General features: G+C 36.1%; 1 protein-coding gene across 1 annotated transcript in view; it reads right to left on the bottom strand.

The window, feature by feature from the left end:
* Positions 1 to 3,611: 3,611 nt before the first annotated feature.
* Positions 3,612 to 11,319, bottom strand: part of parn (poly(A)-specific ribonuclease (deadenylation nuclease)) — a 108,969-nt gene continuing 101,261 nt past the window's right edge. Inside the window, exon 24 of the mRNA XM_039776546.1 lies at positions 3,612 to 4,547. Within this exon, the coding sequence (XP_039632480.1) occupies positions 4,507 to 4,547 (41 nt within the window). The 3' untranslated portion in view covers positions 3,612 to 4,506. The remainder of the gene's footprint in view (positions 4,548 to 11,319) is intronic.

The following is an 11,319-nucleotide window of genomic DNA, read 5'->3' as shown; positions in this document are numbered from 1 at the left end:
ATTCAGTTTTAATTAAATTTAATTTCAATTGAAAAACCAATATGGTCTCAAAGTTAAGTTTTGAAAACTTCAGAAAAATTCTTCAATTTTCAAATTCACATAAAACACTTTATAAAGTTGTTCCTACTAACTAAAAGTTGATACATTTTAAATTTGTACATAGTAAAGCCGAGCCTATATAATGCATGGTTGGCCCCAAGAACAATCGTACAAGAAGAATACCATACATAGGGCACAAAATGAAGCTGTTCTTACAGCCGTTGATTTAGAAGGAAAAGAAATGCAACTAATGTAAGGTTCAATACAATCTAAAAATAAGGAATATTAGGTAAAATATAAAACAACAAAACTGCAACACCTGATAGTTATATGGGAATAGATGCATTTTATGCATATTTCCATCAGCATAAAAAGCTTTGCATCAGTATGAATACTGTACTCTCAGCTACTTACTCACAACCTCTTCTCAAAGATGACATCTTTAAGTGCTGCAAAGGGATAGAAATCTTGGGGGACAAGATACCGAGCTGAGTGCAGATGGGGATAAATGGTCCAACCAGTCACCGTGTCTTATCATTGATTAGTTAAAGGAGAATTTTGACATTTTTAAGCTATCCTTAAACGCTTCTGCAATGTTGTAACAATCTGATAATCTGAGCTAAGAAATTTAGTAACAAATAGATATTTAAATTGCACATCAAAATGTCATTATGGGAGGCTTCCACACATATGGTATGAAACATAGCAAAAAAAAAAAAAAGTGTTGCAGAACTTTTGAGTACTCCTTGTATGCTCTGACAATATTAATAGTCACAGAATGACACAACAAGAGCAGCAAAATCAAATTATCAAATTGAAAACACAAAAGTTCCTTGCTTGCTTCCAGATGCCCAGTTTACCACCAATGCAGTGATAGAACTGCTGTCATGCTTATTTATTGCACATGTTCATTGTTGCACTTACTTCTGAAGCTTTAGCTACCTTCACCCCATTTACAAAATTAATGTATTGCAACAGGATAGCTAATCTTGCCCCATACCACTCATTTTAATATTTGAAAAAGCTGTATAACAAGCACAAATCTTTCTTTCTTTCATTCATCTATCCAACATTCCAACCTATTGAACATGAAATCTCACCTTTGCAAAGAGTAAGAAAGCACTCTCCAGCTCTGTTTGTAGAGCGATAAATTTCAGTACAGTACATGGTAAAAACTACTAATGTAGGTGCGGTGACATTCTACCGCTAAGCATGCAGGGCGTTCCAGATTCCTTCTGATGAGTCCAAGAGGCTTTCTGTACCATCAGTATTGAGAATCACCCTACTACTGTACAATATCATTTCAGACAGCATATGCTGCTGACAATGCCATCACGAATGGACTGTATGATCCTATTGCAATTTCAAAATAAATAAAGAAATAAAACCAGACAATTTTTAAAAATACAAGCAGGAAACAATTTCAACAAAATCCCAGGACATTTCAAAACTGTTTGAAACAAAAAAGTCTAGTGCCAGGCCATTTGTATAAGTGAATTAAAATATCTGCCAAAAAAAAAAAATAATAATTTATCAAGTATGTCATTTACTATAATATTTTAAGTGAAATAAATCACATTTCATAACCTAACAGCTTGATCCTAGTGATGAGAGCATCCAAAACTTTCTCTTGATCGCAACGTACACCAAAGTGAGAAATCTGGATTTAAATAGGAAAAAGAAAAAAATATATTTAAAAGTTGTTTCTATAAAACTAATTTTTAATTCCAGAGTTGACAGCAGGATATTATGTTGGTTCTTACTTCCTCAACATTGTGCAAGTTGCACTATGCATTATCACTAAATTCATACAATTTTTTTAGTTCCTTTTACATAAATATAAATAAATCTCCATATTTATTTGAGCAAACAACACTGAACAAATAAATACTCATCAAATGGGTACCTTTTCTTTCAAATGGCCAGTTATGATATCACTAGACGGAAACAAGTATTTGCAAATCAGTGTTAACCACTGGAATATTAAAGCCAAGTACAATGTTTCAAATTACAGTGTAAAGAAGAAGCAATAATATTCTTAACCCCTATGCCATACCCCCCACATCTAAATCAAAAACTTAAAAACAACATCTAAAATCAATTCTCACTTGCCATCCTACAATAAAACTTTATCCTCTTTAATAAAACCCCTGTGTGCGTCCAGGTGTCCGTGTGTGTGTGTCTTCTGGTGAAGTGCGCATGCGCAGGGCCGAACGTGTTCAGTCTCTCCCTGTGCAGAGAGAGAGAGAGAAACAGAGAGAGACACACAGGCATGTGTACGACAGAGACACACACACACAGGCGCGCGCGAGACATATATACACACACACACACACACACACACACACAGGCGCGCAAGAGCCACACACACACAGGCGCGCAAGAGCCACACACACACAGGCGCGTGCATTGTTGCAATGTTACTTTTCTTGGTTGTTTATTAAATTACACATTTTTCTAATATACATTTCTTTCCCTGTGCTTAAAACTCATTAAAGAAAAAAGTGTTTTTAGCGAGCGGTTTGTAGCACTATAGCGCAAACTCTTGCAGTGTTACTTTTCTGTTGTTCAAGGTTTTCTCAGTGTTATTCAATGTTTTTACATTTAGTTTACTATTACGTTGTGCATTCTATGGTATAATTAACTATATTTGTGCTTAAAAACTTAAAAAAATATATATTTACATATAGTTCGTACGATCGGATTAATTGTATGGGGGAATCTACTTTGGTTCATGACCAAATCGGGTTTCGACCAGGGTTTTGGAACGAATTATGGTCGTGAACTGAGGTTCCACTGTATTACTGTCAGAGAAAATTACAGGCATTTTACGGAAATACAAACCAGTATTACTGCAAGAGAAAATTAAAGGCACACAATACAGGGACGTATATTACAGCCACATACAAGGTCCCTTGCGCTAGTATTGTAAGATAGTAATCAGTAACCTTAAAATGTTCTTGATTTAAATTCAAGTCTAAAGATTGTCGTTAAATGTTGTGCAATTACAAAAAAGTGAAAAAAAGATCTAATCATCCATCATTGACCCACATAACCATGTCCAGGGTTAAGGGGGGCACAATTTATACCAGCAGCACAAGCTAGAAATTAATCCTGAAAAAAGCATACTCAGATACTTATTCATTTGGGGGCCGATCTAGAACAACCAGTTAACCTTTGGGATGTATTACAAAATGCAAAGATTAAGAAAAAAACTTGGACATGGAGAAGATGTACAAGGTCCACTTAAGCAAGTTGTCTCGGAACATCAATCCAAGTCTAAAATACCACTAAGGTCTAAAAACTATTTTTTACTGTATATGGGAAGAATTTAGGTTGTACTACATATTAACATCTAAATTGTCCCTAGGTGTGTGCTTGGTGTGTGTGTGTGCCTTGCAGTGGGCTGGCGCCCTGCCCGGGTTTGTTCCTGCTTTGCGCCCTGTGCTGGCTGGGATTGGCTCCATCAGACCCCCATGACCCTGTGTTAGGATGTAGCGGGTTGGAAAATGACTGACTGACTGACTAATAGGCAAAGAAATAGAGAGTAAAACCACACACTACAGCTCACATAGTAAGAAAAAGCATTTAATTCCCCACCAACCCAATTCATGACTTACAGGAATTCATTTTAATTGGTATGATACAAAAAGCTTACATCATCATATAAAGCTTTCACCATAATTGTTGAACATTTACATTACTTTCACCTGGCAAGCATTGCTTTAATTGGCTGAGGATGGTACCAGTGAGAAGTTCATTACAATAGTAAACTTAGAAAACAAACATACAATATATTGTCAAAAATGACCACAGAAAGACATTACATTTAAATAGCAGACACACTTCAGTGAGCTTCTTTCAAAATGTAGTTAGGAATAATGTGGGGAAAAACAAATTATGAGTGTCAAGACGGTCATTTTTTTTTTTCTTTCAACACACAATGTTGGTTAAAAAAAAAGTTACAGGTGGAAAATATTCTAAGAAATCTACTGGTTGTGAACCAGATTACTTTAACCTATGACAGCATATTCTAGGTAGTGGCATTTTTACAATTTTGCCAAGAGTGTACAGAGAAAATTAAAATTTAAAATAAATTTAACAAAGTGAAGCCATAAAAATATTTTTACAATACACAGCAGTACTGATTTTCTGGCAGAAATTAAGAATTCAACACCAGCTGCACCTGTTATGCAAGAGTCTTCCAAGGATTCAATTTATTTATTCATTTTATTGATCAGCACTGTTGGAGTAGTTGCATACAATTGGAAAGGAATATATACCAGTTTCTTGAATGTACATATTCTTCAAAAACAGAAAGAAAAACAAACAAACAAACAAACAATGAGAACATAATTGCTAGCCATGGGCCACAATTACCATTTCGGCAACACAGGTATTTTTATGGCTTTAGAAATGCTGCTAAACCTTTATCACAAAGTTTGCATTTGCAGCATAGCTGTCACATTACCAGACTTGTGGGACTTCAAATAATTCAGACGACGTAACTGTAAAAAAAAGAAAAAAAGTGATATAAATAGTTTCATGCTGAATACCCTGCTTTGGATATTATAAAGTGTTAGAAAAATTTATAGAAATAGTTGGTGTTAATTGAGGTAAAAGGTGCAGATGACTTCAACCTTGTAAAACTCAACCAGAACAGTAACAACTGGGCTAAAGCAGGTATAAAAGGAAAAAGGCAAATCAGATGGCAATCATAAAAAAATAACTTTCAGATTTTCTAACATCCCTCACTCATCTATTTCTAAAAAAAAAAAAAACCTTCCAATGCATGATTAAAAATTACTAGATTTATCTTGCTTATTAAAACTCTAAAACAAAGCATACTTCTCAATTTTCTGTGTTTTGTTTTCTGGCCATTCAGATTTGAAATACAAATATAATTGTGATTTCAAAGAATATTAATTTTTTATAAGAAGTCAATTGTAACACAGTATTTCACCAACTATCTTTTTTAATCTCTACTATTTCAGACAGATATACAGGCTTTGTAGAAGATCCCCACTTTTATGTCCATCAAGTAACATCTAGTGCTAACACTAACTTAAACAAAATTGTGCACTTTTAAAATTCAGAAAGAGAAAAACAATACTATGTAAAACAATAATTATCAAGGATTTCATTAAAAACAAAAAAGCATTTGAAGCAATGGTGGTTGATCTTCTTTTGAACACATGGATAGATTAAGTTTTTTTTGCCTTATTGGCAAACCTTGAACTACATGTATAGTGTACCAAGATTTCAGTTTCCAAAGTTATTCCCCCAAGTTGTTTCAAGTAGTGAGGATCTTTTAATATCAATTACCATGTAATCTGAACTACTATACATTTTAAAAAGGGACTACAAAGAAAATTCCAAAGATCCTAACAGTAAGTAACAGAGCATAAAAGTGAATGATTCATCTTTAGCTATTTAAAGCAGTCACATTAACTACTTTAACTAAAAATCACTTGTGCACTCCATCTTTCATTGGCCAAGAAGTGATTGCATATCATAATGAATGAAAAAGAAATGTGTAACTAAAAGACTAGTTATTTGAAGGCATTAAAATATTATATATATATACAGTGGTGTGAAAACTATTTGCCCCTTCCTGATGTCTTATTCTTTTGCACGTTTGTCACACAAAATGTTTCTGATCATCAAACACATTTAACCATTAGTCAAATATAACACAAGTAAACACAAAATGCAGTTTTCAATGATGGTTTTATTATTTAGGGAGAAAAAAATCCAAACCTACATGGCCCTGTGTGAAAAGTAATTGCCCCTGAACCTAATAACTGGTTGGGCCACCCTTAGCAGCAATAACTACAATCAAGCGTTTGCGATAACTTGCAATGAGTCTTTTACAGCTCTGGAGGAATTTTGGCCCACTCATCTTTGCAGAATTGTTGTAATTCAGCTTTATTTGAGGGTTTTCTAGCATGAACCGCCTTTTTAAGGTCATGCCATAGCATCTCAATTGGATTCAGGTCAGGACTTTGACTAGGCCACTCCAAAGTCTTCATTTTGTTTTTCTTCAGCCATTCAGAGGTGGATTTGCTGGTGTGTTTTGGGTCATTGTCCTGTTGCAGCACCCAAGATCGCTTCAGCTTGAGTTGACGAACAGATGGCGGACATTCTCCTTCAGGATTTTTGGTAGACAGTAGAATTCATGGTTCCATCTATCACAGCAAGCCTTCCAGGTCCTGAAGCAGCAAAACAACCCCAGACCATCACACTACCACCACCATATTTCACTGTTGGTATGATGTTCTTTTTCTGAAATGCTGTGTTCCTTTTACGCCAGATGTAACGGGACATTTGCCTTCCAAAAAGTTCAACTTTTGTCTCATCAGTCCACAAGGTATTTTCCCAAAAGTCTTGGCAATCATTGAGATGTTTCTTAGCAAAACTGAGACGAGCCCTAATGTTCTTTTGCTTAACAGTGGTTTGCGTCTTGGAAATCTGCCATGCAGGCCATTTTGCCCAGTCTCTTTCTTATGGTGGAGTCGTGAACACTGACCTTAATTGAGGCAAGTGAGGCCTGCAGTTCTTTAGACGTTGTCCTGGGGTCTTTTGTGACCTCTCGGATGAGTCGTCTCTGCGCTCTTGGGGCAATTTTGGTCGGCCGGCCACTCCTGGGAAGGTTCACCACTGTTCCATGTTTTTGCCATTTGTGGATAATGGCTCTCACTGTGGTTCGCTGGAGTCCCAAAGCTTTAGAAATGGCTTTATAACCTTTACCAGACTGATAGATCTCAATTACTTCTGTTCTCATTTGTTCCTGAATTTCTTTGGATCTTGGCATGATGTCTAGCTTTTGAGGTGCTTTTGGTCTACTTCTCTGTGTCAGGCAGCTCCTATTGAAGTGATTTCTTGATTGAAACACGTGTGGCAGTAATCAGGCCTGGGGGTGGCTACGGAAATTGAGCTCAGGTGTGATACACCACAGTTAGGTTATTTTTAACAAGGGGCAATTACTTTTTCACACAGGGCCATGTAGGTTTGGATTTTTTCTCCCTAAATAATAAAAACCATAATTTAAAAACTGCATTTTGTGTTTACTTGTGTTATATTTGACTAATGGTTAAATGTGTTTGATGATCAGAAACATTTTGTGTGACAAACATGCAAAAGAATAAGAAATCAGGAAGGGGCAAATAGTTTTTCACACCACTGTATTTTTAATTCTCCTGATGCACTAACCTAAATGTAAGATTGTGACATTACACTGGACCCAGGAAGTTTTGGCACTCTTGGTAACGATGGGAGAAAAAAAATGAGTAAATGTTATTATATTTCAACACTCTTATTCATGTATTTTCAAAACTAATGTTCTCAAATGAGCAATACTATTTTTTTTCTGCTACAGGTTTGTCATTTCAAAATTAGACAATATGAAATTTACAGCTATATTCTGATTATATAAATGCAACTCAGTCCTAAGAATTCTTTTGTGAGAAAATCCTTTGACATTCATAACTAAAGGAAGCAAGTGGCTATTGATCTTATCAAATTCAGTAATACAGTTGGATCAGATAAACATGCCACTTAGTATTATTTGGGTAATCAAAAAATACTAACTACTAAAAAAAACAGCAGACAGCTTATCATAAAAGGTGATGCAAGTTAAACTTTACCCATCTTCAGCATCTCATTGTATCTTAAGGACTTGAATTAAAAATTTAACAGTACATTAATGTCAAAAAGCTATCGAAAATGATTGCCAGTAGTAAATGGGGGAAAAAAAAAAAAAAAGATTTTGCTAGATTCTTTTAAATGCTATTTATTGGGTCTTTGGTCAAACGATATTAAAAGATAACCTTACTTGAATTTGGTGAAAAGGAAAGGAATGAATACAAACAAAATGATGTGAATTATTGGTGCAAATGTTACAGGGTCACTTAGCACTGGCCCCTAATGCTGTGATTACTGTCATCATAACTTTTAAAAGAGCAAGTATCAGCACATTCTGAGCAATGACAATGACATTAACTACACCTCAAAAATCACCAAAGAAATGGCTGACTGAAAACAAAGTTTAGCAATAGTCAGGGGTGGTGCATGAGCACAGAACTACTGATTTAAAGAAACTGGCAATCCTATTCCATTATTTTAGGCATCACAGGGAAAGCTTGTGTATTCTTGTGCATTCTTGTGCATGGAGGCTGGACCATATCCTAGACATCAGGTATTTCATATTTCTGAGGAAAAAAGGACATTACTCCTAGTGAGTATGGCCTGTTTAATATATCTCCATATACATCTTTATCGAAGATTAAGTTATTCTTGAGTTCACTGTATGTAGAGTTGTTGCAATTTTAATATAGACTTAACTACATAATAAATCTTAAGTACGTAATTCAATAATACTAATAATCTCAGTTGCATTTTGCCTGTAAGTATGGGTTAAGCCGCTTCCCCAAGTAAAAATCAAGGTCTTTGGGTCTTCTTCACAAGTGGGAGAATAAATGATCAAGATTCACCAACAAACCAGTGTAGTAGTGCAGTAGCTTTAACAATGTACAGGAGCATGGCAGTGAAACTGGAACCATAGATAAAGCTTTCAGCTTACCATTTATCCTAAATCCCCATTCTTATGAATGGTCATGAGCTCTTGGTAGTGAAACAGTGAGCAAACAAAGAAGAGATAAAGCATACTTTAGTGGGGTGAAAATTGTAGTATTATACTGCTAATTATTACCACTTCAGTCTGTGTCTCATTAAATCAGTGCTGTCTGACTTCTGTCTGTGGACATGTCATTACTGTATTCAGTAGTATTCTGAAAGAGCAAGTACAACAACCTAGAATGTTATTCGATAATAGGGATGTCCAAACAAGGAATGTGAACTTATTATTGACAAATTACAGGAACTCAATATAGGCAGATTTAATATTTTGTGTTATTTTTGATGAATTCCACCAAGCACTGTTTTATGCTTATCTCTATATATAATCTTCATTTGGATCTTGATCTTTGTTTGTCCGCGAATGAATTAGAAGCAGCAGCACTAGATGGCAGTAGAGAGACAGCTAAAACATAGGCATTGCATTAAGAATCTCCTCCAGGCTTATACTACTGAAGACTGTAGTACGCCAGTCACACCTCAAAACACAGACATTCAAACTAAACAAACTGTTATGCTTTTAATTAACTAAAGAGATCTTTAGATCTTGATCTGTGTTTGTCCGCAAATTTCACGCATGTGTAGACCACCTTCCAGTTTAGTACGTTGTTGTTACTCACGGATGTCAACAATGTGCCGGAATAACGAAAGGGGTGGTGGACAGTGTTACTCTGGTTAGCTCCTGAGGCCTGGTTAGAGAATAAGATTGCCGAAGATAAAAGGTAAGTGCCTACGTAACATATGAATGAATGAAAGAAAGACAATGGGTAAAATGAATGACAACGTAACAGCATGTTCCAGAAATTATTATTGTTATGTTGTAGCCGGCGAGTGCTGCGCGTCTCACATGTCAGTGAAGTGATCCCTATTTATGCTTTAAAGAGCCTGGATATCTATGTGTCCCCCTTTAATAACCATTGCACCGTGTATATTGCCTTACTCTTTGGATTGCCACAAAGCAACCTGTAGATTGGAGAAAGGTTGAGAAGAGATCGTGAGAGGAAACAACAGTGTCGTGAAAACGAGACGGACTGTGAACGGACAGAAGCAGAAATGTTCCTACACCACCACATAATTACGATTCAGACAGTGATTCTGAGTAGGCCGTTCCTATCGAATCAATATCCAAGGGTTTTCTTTTGTAATTTTGTTTTCCTTATAAAAAATCATAATGCTGTGCGACGAAGGGCCCAGTTCACAACTGGCAGCCGTGTTTAAACAGGGAGCCCTTCACAGACAACTTTAACACGCGCAACGTAGTTGGGCGCACATGGCTAGTATAAAATAAAAGAAAACCGAACAGTGCACAGGGTGAACTTAATTCAGTGAGATATGACATGCTTATAGAATGCACAGTACGACAGTTCATAGTTTACAATTCGTGGCACTAACCTCTAATACTGCAAATGCCAAAAGGTACATGACTCATGTAAGGAAGGACTACAGTTACAAAAATTTGAGTATTACTATGCTGAGATTCTACACACTCTGAAATGGAGGTACACTCCTGCAATAATAAAACATTTAAAACGGCAGTAATCTGGTCATATTAATGCTGTGTTTCATTTACCTCAGATGTCAGGGCAGGGAATGATGTCACACCTAGTGCGGACTGCATTCCAGTAAAACATCTGGAAAAACAAATATGAACACCTCCAGGAAAACTTTTGTTGTACTTGCTCTTTCAGAATACTACTGAATACAGTAATGACATGTCCACAGACAGAAGTCAGACAGCACTGATTTAATGAGACACAGACTGAAGTGGTAATAATTAGCAGTATAATACTACAATTTTCACCCCACTAAAGTATGCTTTATCTCTTCTTTGTTTGCTCACTGTTTCACTATAACCTCACTGCTGCTTCCTTGCCTGTGTTGTAAACGTTACAACAGCTCGTGAGGAAATACTTGCCGTATCAGTAAGATCTGATTACGTACATCATCAGAACATGGAAAATGACGACTAACAGTAACAAATGATTCCAAAACCCTTTTCACCTGGGTCTGTCAGAAGTTGCTTTATTACTGACCTATGTAAATGGCACCTTGCAGGCCACATGCGGCCCAGAAGCAACCTCCAAGTGGTGCTGCCAGAAAAACAGTAAAACACATTTGCAAGCCTTCACAAATTACTACATCAATTCCTACAGTAGTACAAAGCATGAATGTAACACTCCATGTAGCCGAGCAACATTCAGCCCACAACACATTGAGTGCACTGCTGTGTATCTAAAAGTGGTGGTAGTAATCGGACACGGTGATTTTATTTTTTGTATAGTTACAGTATGCACCAAGTACATTATACCGGCATCTTAGCCAACCAGCTGATCGTTGCATTGACTAAATATTAAATAATTATACAATCAAATATGTGCAGAGCCTTAGTTGTATTCCAGTTTCATCAAGTGGGTGTGAATCTGGGTTTTCACAAATGTATCTAATTATTATTGACAATACTGTCTCCGTGCTTCTGTTCATACAATTGGTTGGCCATTCACTCACACTCCTCAGTCCTGGGGATTCATAGCTGTTATGAAGACAGCCATTGACAGTCAAAGCAAAAAAAAAATTAGACTGTGTTTGATGAAAACATGCAAAAAGTTAAAACTCAATCAAATTAGGCACTAATTACTTTACGGGAAT

The sequence above is a fragment of the Polypterus senegalus genome, chromosome 13 (genome assembly GCF_016835505.1).
Source record: "Polypterus senegalus isolate Bchr_013 chromosome 13, ASM1683550v1, whole genome shotgun sequence".
NCBI lineage: Eukaryota > Metazoa > Chordata > Cladistia > Polypteriformes > Polypteridae > Polypterus > Polypterus senegalus.
Note: the sequence above shows the minus strand (reverse complement) of the source record. Positions and strands in the feature narration are given on the sequence as shown.